This window comes from Monodelphis domestica, chromosome 4 (assembly GCF_027887165.1).
Source record: "Monodelphis domestica isolate mMonDom1 chromosome 4, mMonDom1.pri, whole genome shotgun sequence".
NCBI classification, from domain to species: Eukaryota; Metazoa; Chordata; class Mammalia; order Didelphimorphia; family Didelphidae; genus Monodelphis; species Monodelphis domestica.
The window spans coordinates 357,315,958-357,330,472 of record NC_077230.1 but is presented as its reverse complement, the minus strand read 5'-3'; the positions used below and the strand labels follow the sequence as shown (position 1 = coordinate 357,330,472).

Here is a 14,515-nt window from a genome sequence, read left to right as displayed (position 1 = left end):
ATAATTGTTGGGCAAGGACTTAAACCCAGATCTTTGGACTCTCTGTCCAGGGTCCTTTCCACTAAACCGCTATTTTTGGACATTGAAGCCTCTGCTTTTGGGACACTCTAGCTGGGGAGCAGGGACACTTATGTACATTGATACAAGCATATGGAAGCATGACAAAGGTCTTAAGTTTTGTGAATAGGCAGAGGATACTATAGGCACAGTCTTGGGCATGCAGGGTACAGGAGGGTCCATAATGCTTTGGGATCAGGAGATGAATAAGGAGGGCTTCCTGAGGCAATTGAGTTCAGAGGCAGTTTTCAAAAGCGGGGTTTGGAAGACAGAAGGCAGGAAGGAGGACAATGTAGATAGCGGAAAAGCTCAGACTTAGTCTGTGGAGAAGTCACAGAACTCTGCAGATCAAGGGTGAGCAGCCTTATTGATTAGATGGCTTATTGATTAGAGAGCTTATTGATTATATGGCTGATGAAAGGAGGAGCTATGGAGGACAGGTCTCAAGCCTCTCTAATGGTTCCAAGACCTTCTGGCATCCTATCAAAGTTGATTCTTCCAGGGTGTGAAGAATGAGAGGAGCCTGTCCCGGATCTGTTTAGTGCGGGCACCATAGATGAGTGGATTAAGAGATGGGGGCAACAGCAGGTAGATGTTTGAGAGTAGAATGTGCACCGGGCGGGGGACGGTTCTACGGCCAAATCTGTGTGTGAGGTAGGAGAAGAGGCCAGGCACATAGAAGGCCAGGATGACGCAGATGTGAGAGCTGCAAGTACCAAAAGCCTTGGCTCGGGCTTCACGGGTGGGCAGCCTGAGCACAGTGCGAGCAATGAGCCCATAGGAGCCTGCGATGCCCAGCACATCCACTCCCGACACCGCCAGAGACAGTGCCAGCCCATAGATGTTGTTGGCCCTTGTGTTGCCTGCTACCAGTTCCACCACAGCCATATGTTCACAATAAGCATGGGCCACGTTCCTCATCCGGAAATGCCTGAACCGGGCCACCAGCAACGGAAAGGGGACTACGATGGCCACAGCCCGCAACCCCAGTGCCATGGCTACCCAACCCACCCGGGCACCTGTGACCAGGGTTGGGTAGCGTAGTGGGTTCCCCACGGCCACTGCACGGTCACAGGCCATGGCTAGCAGGACACCTGATTCCATGGCAGTCAGAGCATGGACGAAGAACATTTGGGTCAAGCAAGCAGCGTAGGGGATGGACCGGGGCCCAAGCCACAGAATGGCCAGCAGTCCTGGGGCTACAGAGGAGGCCAGGCCCAGGTCAGTGGCAGCCAGGGCAGCTAAGAGCAGAAACATGGGCTGATGCAGTGTAGTATCCACCTTTACTACAGCCAGCAGAGCTGCATTGCCCAGCAGGGCCAGTAAGTACATGGAGCTGAAGGGCAAGGAGAGCCAGGCATGCATGGTGCCCAGTCCTGGGATGCCTGTCAGCAGGAAGGAAGCTGGGCAGGGGAAGGTGATGTTTGACAGTAGGGGCTGCTCTGTCATCCCTGATGGTGGCTGGAGATTGAGAATAGTGGAATGAAAGGAGAGACTATAGCAGAGCCATTAAATTGTGACTCCAGGCTGGGATGGTGGTTTAGTCTCACTTCTGGAGAGCCCATGACCTTAGGCTGTGGGGGCCACCTGGATTCTGAGATGTCCAGTTTCTGTGGGGAGACAAGGATGGTGAGAGTGGAAAAAGGATGAAATGTGTGGTTTCTGCTTTATTTTATTTTATTTTAATTTTTAAAACCCTTACCTTCCATCTTGGAGTCAATACTGTGTATTGGCTCCAAGGCAGAAGAGTGATAAGGGCTAGGCCATGGGGGTTAGTTAAGTGACTTGTCCAGGGTCACACAGCTGGGAAGTGGCTGAGGCCAGATTTGAACCTAGGACCTCCCGTCTCTAGGCCTGACTCTTAATCCACCAAGCCACCCAGCTGCCCCCTCTGCCTTACTTTAGAGAACTCTTAACATCCAGGGCCTTCAGGGGAACATGGCTAGGTAAAGGGCTACTCCAGGGCAGATGGGTTTGGGAATAGAAAATAGGGCCCATAATGGTCAATGCCCTGTTCTGGGAAATCACTATTGCTTTCTTTATTCATTCTTGCCTTGAATTATGGATTGTAACTGAAGGAAGTTATGAAATTAAACTGATTTTTCTCAAGATAAATTCATACTTCTTAATCGTCTCTGGATTTTCTCTGCTGCTGGCAATCCTTTTAGTCATATCCTACTCCGATTCCCCACTGACGTTATTCTGAACTTCTAGTTTCCTTAAAGAATCTCATCCCACTCCTGGCTGCTCACTCTTAGCATGATTGATTTCTTTACCAAGAAGAAAAGGGCTATTGGAGACAAATTTCCTTAAATATTCTTTCTCTTTCATTCATACCTCATAACTCTTCTGTGTACTCCTGTTAGTTTCCTTTTCCCTTCTGGTCTGAGAGAATAAGGTAATCTTCCTAACATTGTCAAGGTGAATTTTTTCATCTTTTCTTTCAAGCCTATCTGTTTCTGTGTTTTCTAGGATCCATTAATAGTCCTTCAGCTCTCTTCAAGCCTCTATTACCCAATTTATTGTTTTAGTAGAACAAGTCAATGGGTCAACCCTTCAAATACTTAAATTTAACCACCACGTTCCTTCAATTCTTTTCTTCTCCAGGCTAAACATCCCCAGTTCCCTTAACAGATTCTTGTAAGGATTTTTGTTGCCTAAGCTTTTCATCATCATTACTGTCTTCTTAATGAGATAAAATTTCACTAAAAAAAATTTGATTTTTGGAAATGAAAATAATACTCTCGATTTGGTGTAATCAAGGTCAAATATATACAAACTGATTACTTCCCTTATTGTACACATTGAACCCTTTTTTTGAAGGCACTGTATTGAGCTATGACATATTGTGTTTCTTCACATGAATTATTGCCTATCCATGCTAAGCTACTACCCAAATTCTGTATTTGTATAGTTGAGTTTATGAACCTAAGAGTAGGGATTTTATTTCAGGTATTCCAAAAGTCATAGTTCAGTTTTAAGATTTACTGCACTATGATAATTCATTTTTATTACTGAAAATCTAATCTTATTTCCTTGGAAAGGAATTATAGATCTAGATGATGAAATTTCTAAATATTAGTCTAAAGAGTTTGTATTTTATCTTTAGCCAATGGGTAGCCACTTAAGACTTTTGAGGAGCTGTGTGACATGACCAGACTCATACCTTATGAAGATTATTTTGGCAGTTGTGTGAAGGATGAACTGAAGAGAGGAGAGCTCTGAGACAGGGAGGCTATAATTATCATCCAAGTGATAGGCTATGAAGGCTTAAATTAAGGTGTTGGCAGTGTATATAGCGAAAAGGAATAGAAAGACATTGATGTGGTAAGAGGAAAGTATCGTGAAGGGTAACTAAGGTTTCAAACCTTGCTGATTGAGATGGTCAGTGTTGCCATCAGTACATATGAAAGTGAGGAAGAGGAGCAAGTTTTGGGGTAGAAGAAAAGAAGATGAACTTATTCTAATAGATTCATAGACTATCAGAGTTAGAAGGGATTTCAGATACCATTTAGTCCAACTCATTCCTGAATACCTTCTATAACATTCAGACCAGCAGTTCATTAAGTCTTAGTTTGAAGATCTTCAGTGAAGGTCCATTCCACTTTTGTACATCTTTAATTGTAGAAACTTTTCTTCCCATCAAGACTAAATCTACTTTGCAACCTTTATTCATTTGTCTGGGTCTTGTCCTCTGGGACTGAATAGGTCAAGTACAATTCCTCTTCTGAATTATATCCCTTTAAATACTTGAAGCCAATTATCTTGAAGACAATGTCTCCTGTAGGTTTTCTCTTTTCTAAGCTAATTATCTACATTACCCCAACCTCTTCCTTGAATGGTAAGGCTTTCAATCTTTCCACCATTCTGGTCATTCATTTGTCTCGGGATGTGTTTGTGCTTGTAAGCATCTGCTAAATTATGGCATGAAGAATTAAGCACAATATACTACTCATGTTGACCCAGATATACTTCATGGAGGCAATCACTAGCTGCCGTGATCCTTTTAATGTTGTCTAAGATCATGTTAGTGTTTTTTGTTTATGGTATTACACTACTTATTTTGAGCTTGCTGTCCATTAGAGCACCCAGAACTTTTGCATAGGAACTATTATCTTGTTGATACCAACCTCCATAATGAATATCTGTATAGTTAATTTTTTGAACCCAAGTGTATTCATTTACATTTCTCCCTATTTAACTCTATGAAAGTCAGTCTAGAGTTATGACTCATCATGATCATTTTAGATCTATATTTTATTGCTCGATATCTTTCTTGGCATGGTACCATTTTCAGATTTTATAATTATATCAGTTATGACTCCAACTAAGTCATTGATAGAAATATGTAACAATATAAGGCTAAATCCCTGGGGCACTCAGTTAGTGAACTCTTCCTGTTGGATACTTCCATCATTTAATTCTCTTTGGTTATGGTCATTCAACAAGTTCTTCAAGACAAATAATTGTGCTAGATTGGCCAATATCCTTCTATCACCTTGATGGAATTCTAGGTTTATGGCATCCACCATTCTACCAGTCTAGAAATCCTGCTCAAAAAAGGAAAGGCAGTTAGTTGTCTGTGATTTGTTTTTGATGAAACCTTGCTGACTTAGAGACCACTGCTTCCCATTTTAAGTGCTCATCGCTTTCATAGTACATTCTAGTATTTTGTCATATGAGAATTGAAGTAAAGCTTCCCATCTTATAGCTTGAAGATAACTCTTTTCATGTTATTCCCAGCTCTTTCTCATTTCTTCCTTTTAGCTCTCTTGTACATGCTGCTAGATTAATCTTTCCAAAGTATAGTGCAGACCTTGCTCAAAAACTCTCCAATGGCCACTTCACTAATACTGGCAAAATGAGATCCAAATTGCACAACACTGACATTTGATGTGAGCAATGAATCAGCCCCTAGCTGCCTTTCAGATTTATTGCATACCTGTCTAATTTATAGGATTCAGGGGATTTAGAATTGAAAGGGATCATAGCCTTTTATTCCAATTCCTTCATTTTACAAATGAAGATTCTGAGACCAAGAAAGGTGAAGTGACTTGCTCTTGCTTGGTGGTTAGTGTCAGAGTCAAGATTCAAACCTAAGCCTCTCCAACTCCAACTTTGTGTTGTCTGACTTAATCATACTGCTTTTCTTAGTTCATGCCAGATGATTTATTATTTTTAAATTTTAGTACTCTTACCTTCTACCTTGAATCAATACTGTGTGTTGGTTCCAAGGCAGAAGACCAATAAGGTCTAGGCAGTGGGGTTTAATTGACTTGATGCCAGATGATTTATTCACTATTTTTGACTCTACCATTAGCTATCTTTTTAAGTTTAGACAAACTACATCTCTTTGCTGGAATCTAATTTCTTCATTTGCAAAAAAGATCAGATTGGATTAAAGTTACTTCTGTTCTTTCCCAGATCCCACAATCTAGGTCTTGTTAATTAAATTAATTAATTTAGGTCATTAAATCATAGACCTAGAAGAGATATCATAATCCAGCTCATCCTCATTATTTCAAAAATAAAGAACCTGAGGTTGTGAAGGGTATTGAACCAGTGTCACTCAACTGGTTGTTAAACTAGGATTATGGACCAAATTGATGACATTCAAGGCTTTTTCTCCAAGACATCTAATTCTAATTCTTACAGAAGAGGACAAAAGTATTGAGAAAGAGGAAGTAGGGCCAATGAAATAGAATGTCTCTATGATAGGGGAAGGAGTGGGGAATGGAAGAACAAAGAATGTGTTGGAAGGTAAAGAAGCTATGAGCATGAGTGCAAACTAGGGCAGTAATTCTGCTTAGGTAAGGAGGTTAGTATCATCTGGGTCTGAAGGCTGATATGACCCATATTGGCCTTAACTTGGGCATGATATAGACATGAGTCAGAAAGGACCTGATTCATAGAATGGAAGAAGTTGGAAGGGCATTTAAAGGCCATAGGATCAGAAGAGCAGACTTGGAAGAGATGTTGGGGGTCATCTAATCTAACATTTTATCAATGAGGAAACTTGGGTCTGGGGAGTTCAGGTGACTTGCCCAGGGTCATCCAGGCAGTGGGCAGCAGAGGTGAGAATCAGATTCAGGCTGTCTTATCCCAGAACCACAGTTCTTTCCATTGTATCTCCTCTAACACACCCAAGCTGTTTTTCTTGTTTTGTTTACCACCTGAAGGAAGAACTAGAAACAGTAGATGGAAGTTGCAAAGTTAGATTTGATGTTAGGAAAAACTTTCCAGGAATTAATGTTATCTAAAAGTTGAATGAGCTGCCTTGGAAAGTAGTAGATCTCTTGTCAATTGAGGTCTTCAAGCAAAGTCTGGATGACCAGGATTTGACATCCCTTCTAACTCTAGTGTTCTGTGATACCATGATTCCTGCTGTGAAGAGCTCCAATAATGAGAAACGAACTACTCCTGAGTCACCCTATTTCACTTCTGGGCAGCTATGGTAGTTAGGAAGATTTTCCTTATTTAGATCTCAAATCTGTCCTTGCAACTTTCTTCCTTTACTTCTTGCTCTGCTATTTGAAACCCAGAGGATCAAATGTAAACTTTCTTCCAACATGATAGCTCTTCAGATACTTGTATCCAGTGATCATTTCCCTCTGAGATTTTTCTTTTCTCTAGGCTAAATGTTCCCTTCAACAACATTCTCTTATGATATGGACCTGGGCCAAATAGAAGAAAAATTAGCAGTCACCAACAGAAATGCATCCCTTCTCCTTCTTGGTCCTTTCTCATCGTTTATCTCCCTTCCCCTCTGGTACTGTGGTCCTTTTCTGGGGATCCCACTGACTAATAGCTAATAGTTAGTACTTAGACATCACTTTAAGATTTGCAAGGTACTGTACAAATATCTCCTTTGATCCTCACAACAACCTTGGGAGGTAGATGTTGTTGTTATCCCTATTTTACAAATGAGGAACCTGAAGCAAACAGAGATTGCCCAGATTACATGGCTAGTAAGTGTCTGAGGTTGGATTTGAACTCAGATTTTCTTGATTCTGGGTCAACCACACTATATCCCTGCTTAAGAATTATATCAGAAAAAAACTAGAAAAACGAACTAAAGAAAGAAAGGAGAAAAGGAAGAGGAAGGGGGGCCTGGAGTGGGACTTTGTGCAGGAGGAAAGAGGGAATAGGAAAATTCAGAACTTACCCCAAAGCAGCAATGGTAGAGCAGTGACAGGAGGCAGTGTTTCTGAGGCAAGAATGGTTTGGGAAGGAGAGTTAGTACAGAATCAGGGGACAAGTAGAGAGTGAAGGAGCAACATGATGGTAGAGATGGGGCAGAAAGCAGGCATAAAACTGGGGAATGACCACAGGACTGCAGAGATGACACACAATTATGTGTTGGCAAGAGGCCTGGAGATAGGGACTTCAAGGCAAAGGAACCAGGTGTCTTCAGGGACATGGTTATTAAGTCGTTCTGTCCCCTGAGATCTCTCCTTTCCCCATCCCTAGATAACTCTTCCCTGACTTCCTCTAGATGGATGCATATAGGTCCTTAGTTCTTTGAAGCTGGCAAAAATAGGGTGATGTAATAATAATGGTCCCTTACCACAAATAATATTTTTAAGTTTACATGGTGCTTTTAAGGTTTGCAAAACACTTTACACATTAGATAATTTCTTCTTCACAACCCTGTGAGGGAGATGCTACTATTGCTCCCATTTCTAGATAAGAAAAGGAAATCAGATAGAAGTGAAGTGATTTACCTAGACAGAGCCATACAAACTAGAAGTGTCTGGGGCAGAATTGGAATTTAGGTCATTCTGATACCAAGTTCTGCACTATCCACTGCACCACCTAGTGGCTTCAAGTCATATTGCATTTTACAGTTTCTAATACACTTTCACACACTATTGTTTCATTGAACACTCACAAAACTCCATTAATTAAACAGAGTGAATATTAGAATTATTGAATCCAAATCTCGGAAGTGGAAAAGAGCTTTGAGGCTGTCTATCACAGCCCTACTTGAGGCAAGAATTTTCTCTACAAGATCACTAAGTTACTCTTGCTTTTTTTTTTTTAATTTAAAAAAAAAACAACAACAAACAACAAAAAACAAACCCTTACCTTCCACCTTGGAATCAATACTGTGTATTGGTTCCAGGGCAGAAGAGTGGTAAGGGCTAGGCAATGGGGGTTAAGTGACTTGCTCAGGGTCACACCGCTGGGAAGTGTTGGAGGTCAGATTTGAACCTAGGATCTCCCATCTCTAGGCCTGACTCTCAATCCACTGAGGTGCCCCCTTACTCTTGCTTTTGTAGGAAAATGATGTTTAATTCCATGGATGGCAATGACCAAAGAATTTATCAACCTATGGCCAGTCAGCTTTTGAAGAGTCTTTCTATGTTTAGCTGAGTTTATTCCCAGAAGGCAAACATACATAGGATGTCACCAGGAGCATATTCGATACCTCTCCAGTCTCCTCTCCAGAGTCTCTAGACTTTATCATGCCACAGAAGCTTCCTTACCCTGGAAGTTCATTCCAGTCCTGAACTTATCACTCGAAGTATACTTAGGACCTGTGACTCCTTTCTTTGATTGACTTTATCGTCCCAAAATCTCTATTTTTAAGGAAAGTACCCAGGCCAGTCATGTCTTCATTTCTCTCAAGATTCCACTTCTACCTCTTTGGACTTTCTCTACAATGCTCCTATGGGAGTACCTTCTCCTCCCACCTTTTCAACTTCCTTTTCTGTATTGTCTTCCCACATTAGAATGTAAGCTTTTTGAGGGCAGATGTTGTCTTTATTTTTGCTTGTTATTTGCATTCCCAGCACAGTGCCTAGCACAAAGCAAGGATTTAATAAGTGCATGTAGATTTGACTTCATGGTGGAACCAGCTAGATTGTGCACTCTCCTGGAATAGTATTTGAAGATCCATTCTCTCCATTTTATGGAGGAGGAAACTGAGGCTCAAAGAGCAAAGTGACTTGCTCAGAGTTATGCAGCTGGTCATTGAGTCAGGAGTGGACAGATTTTTAACTGGTCCATTAGGTTACATACCTAAAAAAACTTCTTATGTAGCAGAAGAAAGATTTTGGATTCTAGTATTCAGGGGGAGAGTAACAGGCATGATCAAGAAGGAAGAAACAAGATGAAGATAAGTGAGGCAGTGGGGGTATAGTAGAATCAGGATTTAGACTGAGATTTTCTGACTATAAATTCAATGTTATTTTGCTATGTTATATTACTCAATGGGAGGAAGATAGGTCTGTGGATATGATGGGAACATATCTGATCATCAACCCTATAGGGTTGCTAGGAAACCAAGAATTATCTTGAGAGGTATAAAAAAGAAGGGAGGCTTTTCCAATTATAATGAAGAGCGTTGGATGGTTTGTCTCACTGGCAGGATGTAACACCAGTGAAGAAGCTGTGTGGACCAAAGGGGTGAAAGAATATGGGGGTTGAAGTGAACCCTGTTGACAGAGGGAAGATGGCAGGATCTCTCCCTCCCTAGGGTGAAACTGGAGCAGGGGTTTGAAGTAACTTAGAGAGAAAGATGACTTTCTCTTTCCTTTCTCAAGGGATATCTAACAGACTTTATCCCTTGAGTTCCTATAAGAACAAAATCTGAGAGGAAGAGAAGACAGTTTCGCTGTCAGCAACTTCTGAGGAAGATTTCCAATCTGTCTTCCTCAATGGAGAATGTGTGGCAGACCTAGACTGGTTTTGGTCTGGACTCAAGCTTTGAGCCCTGTCCCCAATTACCTAACACTCTTCTTTGTTGAAGAGATAGGCCAAACCCAAATCTGACTTATAACTAAGGATTTATTTGAAGGGAAGGGGTAGAAATAAGGTTGAAGGAAAATGGGAGGAGGTTGCCCTGTCAAGTTAAACCCACAGCAGCTGGATCAAGGGACCTGATGCCTGAGCCCACAAACACCTTATTCCCCCAACTGCTCTCTTTATGATCCCTAAGCTATTATATCTTAAAACAAAATCTTAATCAGTTCAGGGAAGGTTGGGAGAGACCAAGAAGAAGCAAGAGGACTGGTCTCAGGTTTTGTGTGAGTCTTTTCCCACTCCTCCTCAGGAACAGAGTTCTTGGTGGCAGGTGAAGGAAACAGTAACATGGATTTCTTGGAAAATGAAGCTTCAGGAGTTAAAGGAAGGAAATCTGGGCCCTCTTGTGGCTTTGGGGGGGGTCCCTCAGCCACTCAGAACTGAACTTCACAGTTCTCAGTCCTGAATCAGAAGACTTAGGGCTCTCCAGAATCTCCTTCAGTCCACGGTTCTCTTCTCACAGTCCTTTGCTGTCCAAACGGTCACCCCAGCTCTTATCCATCAACTGTAGAATTCCAAACATCTCCCTTTCCAATCCCTACAGAGTGTAGATTAGAAGTTGGTCATTTCTGACTTCCTCTCCTCCTGACCTCTGAAGCCTCTCCCTCTAGGTTGCTATTAGAACTCTGCTTTAGGCAGAGACTCTTAACAATGTGGGTTTTAAAATTAATATTCAATAACTAAATATTATATTTTATAAAGTTTTATTAATAATAACTAAAGTAAAAGAAATCCCTGAACTCATCCAGGTCACAAGTAAAAGAGGATGAGGGAGGTAGAGCCTCAGAACTTATACAAACATGACCATGGAGAGATTAAAAGGAATTTTGGGAAATACTAAGGGACTTCTGGGGGATGAAGTCCAAAGGTTCAAAATCCCCATTTATACAACAATCTCCCCACAGGATCCTTTCCGCTTTGAGTTAGTAACATACATTGTCTCTAGGAACCCTATAGAACTCTGATAACTCATGGAAAGTTTGGTAAAAGATAATTTTAGAAGAATGACTCACATTTTCTATTTTCTATTGTCAAGTGGAGGGAAAATAGATGAGAAAGTAACCACAAGATTGTTAAGTTGAGTGGCTCTGGGGAAGTCATTCACCCTGGCTCGGCCTCAGTTTCCTCATCTGCAAAATGGGGCTAATGATAGCACCTATTTTTCAGGGTTCTTGTGAAGATAAAATGAGGATTAAAATGTACTTAAAGTGCTTATAAAACCTTACGGGACTATATTTCTGTGCATATTTGAATACATGTTCAATTTTACTTTGTCTAGTCAGAGAAAATGAAGTTCATGAAATGTCTTCTCTCTTAACTCCTTCCTTTGTATTTATATACTTTTTATTTTTCAACCTTCCTATTGTGAGAAATAGTGGTTTTCCCCTCTTTCTTCCTCTTTTCTTCCACTGTGAATAATTTTTTTTCTCTTTTCTTTTAAAATCCACAGGACCTTGGATAGAGGAATAGTTCATCACTAATAAGGAACAAAGAGACTCAGAGAAGATGAAATTGAGAATTTTGAATTTTGTTGTTATTTAGTTGATTAGTCATGCCTCACTTTTCCTGACCCCACTTGGGTTTTTTTCTTGGCAAAGATACTGGAATGTTTTTCCATTTCCTTCTCTAGTTCGTTTTGCAAAGGAGAAAACTGAGGCAAACAGGATTTTAGTGACTTGCCCAGGGTCTCACAGCTAATAAATGTCTGAGATCAGATTTGAACCCCAATTCTCCTTACTCCAGGACTGGCAAGTATTCTATCCACTGCACTATCTTATATAACATCAAAAAATTTCTACATGAAATCATTCAATCTAAAATTAGTAAGGAAACAGATAGCTGGACAAATTTTTTTTTGCAGCAAATTTCTCTGATAAGTCTCAACAAGTTGTTCAGTCAAATGATGGAATACTATTGTGACAAATAAAATTATGATGGATACAGTTTCAGAGAAATCTTGGAAGACTTGTATGAATTGATGACAACATTGGAAAAATGAAGAACCCTAAAGATGTGAGAACTCTGGTCAATGACAATTGGTAACTGATAATTGAATAATAATGATTCCAGAACAGATTTCTCTTCAATGTATTTGATAAAATATAATTCCTGTTCTTGACTTCATCATTTTAAGTTTCTTTGTTACTTCTTCAACAACTAGGTACTGAGGTGTCAGAATCCAATTACTGTGCTTTGAGCACTGTGAAAACACTGGCTAATCTGTTCTACTTCATGGAAGTTTGTTGTCCTGAGTTTTAATATACAAATGCTTTGAGGAGCATATGTTTTAACTAAATCTTATGCAAAACTCTCTAGAGTTTTCTTGTCTTCTCCTTTACCTTTAAAAAACCCTTACTTTCTGTCTTAGAATCAATACTATGTATATTAGTTCCAAGGCAGAAGAGTGTTAAGGGCTAGGCAATGGGGGTCAAGTGACTTGCCCAGGGTCACACAGCTAGGAAGTGGCTGAGGCTGGATTAGAACCTAGGACGTCCCGTCTCTAGGCCTGGTTCTCAATCCACTGAGCTACCCAGCTGCCCCCTCTCATTTGCTTTTTGATGTTTAGTGAGAATAATCCTGCCTGTATTCTATCACTCCTTTTCATATATTTTTACAAATGAACTTTGTAATGATCTGCTTAGGCTTGGAAATAGGGCCACAATTTATAATCCCAGGGTACTTACCTAGCGATTATTACTTATGCCTTAATGATAATTTAATCCTTCAAAAGGTAGTATAATCAATACAGGAAAATTGTATTCTGGATGTAATTCTGGGACTGAGGATGGTAATTTTCAATGTTCCCTATAATATTCAAATACTTGAAAGGCTGTCATGTAGAAGAACACCAGACTTGCTCTATTTAGCCCCAAAGGGTAGGACTAGGAACAATTCATAGAAATTGCAAGGAGACAAATTTAGGCTTATCAGAATAAGCTTCCTAACAACTCCTGGAAGGTAGTTGGTTCTTATTCCCCACCCCCATACCATTGGAGGTCTTCATTCAAAGATTTAGTATTTATGAGATATGCTATTCACTAGATAATTCTTTTTTGGTGTGACCTGGGCTTCAGTTACTGTTGTATTTTTTTCAAATCTGAAATTTTGAAATTTTTTGAAGTACAAGAGAAGGAATTATACATGTATACACACATTCACATATATTCCATTTTATGAGTTGCTATGCCTAAAAAATTAATCACTTCTTGTTTAAGATTTATGGTATGGGTCTCTATTTAATTAGATGATCAAATCTTTGGACAGTTGACATAGTATGATCTAGTCTTTTGGACAGTTAGCATAACTTTACTCAGATTTTTTTAGTTTGGTAGAACCTGCTTTTCCATATCAACAAAATGAAGTGTGAGACTAAGACTTTGCTGGAAAGAACTATAAAGTAGTTTAAAACATATTTACACATTAGCCATGTTCCAAAAAATGGCAAAAAAAAATGAAGTGAAAGAAGTATGCTTCAACCTGCACTGATATTTCATCAGTTCTCTCTCTGAAGGTGGAGAGTATTTTTGATCATGAGTCCTTTGGTGTTGTCATGGATAATTGTATTGATCAGAGTAGCTAAGTCTTTCACAATTGATTATATTTATGGTACATCTATTACTGTGACAGTAAGTTTTGCTCACTTCACTTTGCATCAACTTATATACATCTCAGGCTTTTCTGAAACCATTCCTTCATCATTTCTTACAATAGTTATTTTACAAACCCTTACAATAGTTATTACAATAGTGTTCCACCATAATTGTAAATCACAGTTTGCTTAGACATTCCCCATTGGATGGGGATCTCTTGTTTCCAATTCTTTGCCACCACAAAAATAGTCGCTATATTTTTGTATTTATAGGTCTTTTACCTTATTCTTTGATCTCTTTGGAATACAGACTGAGTAGTGGTATTTCTGGTACTTCTGGGTCAAAGGGGATGCATTGTTTTATAGCCCTTTGGGCATAGTTTAAAATTATTCTCTAGAATGGTTGGATCAGCTTTACCAATACCATATTTGTGTACTTGTTTTTCTATATCACCTTCAGCATTATCTTTTCCTTTTCTATTGTTAGCCAGTTGTAAGGACATGAAGTGTTACCTCAGAGTTGTTTGAATTTGCTTTTCTCTGATTCTTGGTGATCTAGAGCATCTTGTCAGAAAAACTCACTATAACATCTCCCCCCAACCCCTGTCAGTTTCCCGTTTCCCTTCCAATTTTGGCTATATTAGTTTTGTTTGTGAAAAAACCCTTTTAATTTCAATTAATCAAATTTTTTCATTTTACTTTTTGTGATTCTAACTTTGTTTTGGTCATAACCTCTTCCCTTCCTACTCTTCCCTCCAGATCTGACAGTTACATTTTTCCATGTTTCTCTAACTTACTGATGATATTATTCTTTATATCTAAATCATTTATCCATTTTGACTTTATCTTGATATGTGGTAATGAGATATTGATCTATAACTAGTTTATACCAGACTACTTTCCAGTTTCCCCAGCAATTTTGTCAAATAGTGTCAAAGCTTAGAACTTTGGGTTCATCAAACATCTGGTTACTATGGTCAATTATTTCTATATATTGTGTGCCTAATCTATTCCATTTATCAACCATTCTATTTCTTTTCCAATACTAGATTATTTTCATGA

The 14,515-nt window shown here is 39.6% G+C and overlaps 1 protein-coding gene across 1 annotated transcript; it reads right to left on the bottom strand.

Moving 5' to 3' along the window:
- Nucleotides 1–540: 540 nt before the first annotated feature.
- On the bottom strand, nt 541–1,506 carry LOC100030810 (olfactory receptor 52W1). The gene has a single exon (XM_001380187.4). It carries the CDS (start codon nt 1,504–1,506, stop codon nt 541–543), a length of 966 nt encoding a protein of 321 aa, XP_001380224.2.
- Between the last annotated feature and the right edge of the window lie 13,009 nt (nt 1,507–14,515).

Excerpts from the sequence above, each read along its gene's own strand:
- LOC100030810 (XM_001380187.4), bottom strand. The coding sequence starts at position 1,506 with ATGACAGAGCAGCCCCTACTGTCAAACATCACCTTCCCCTGCCCAGCT.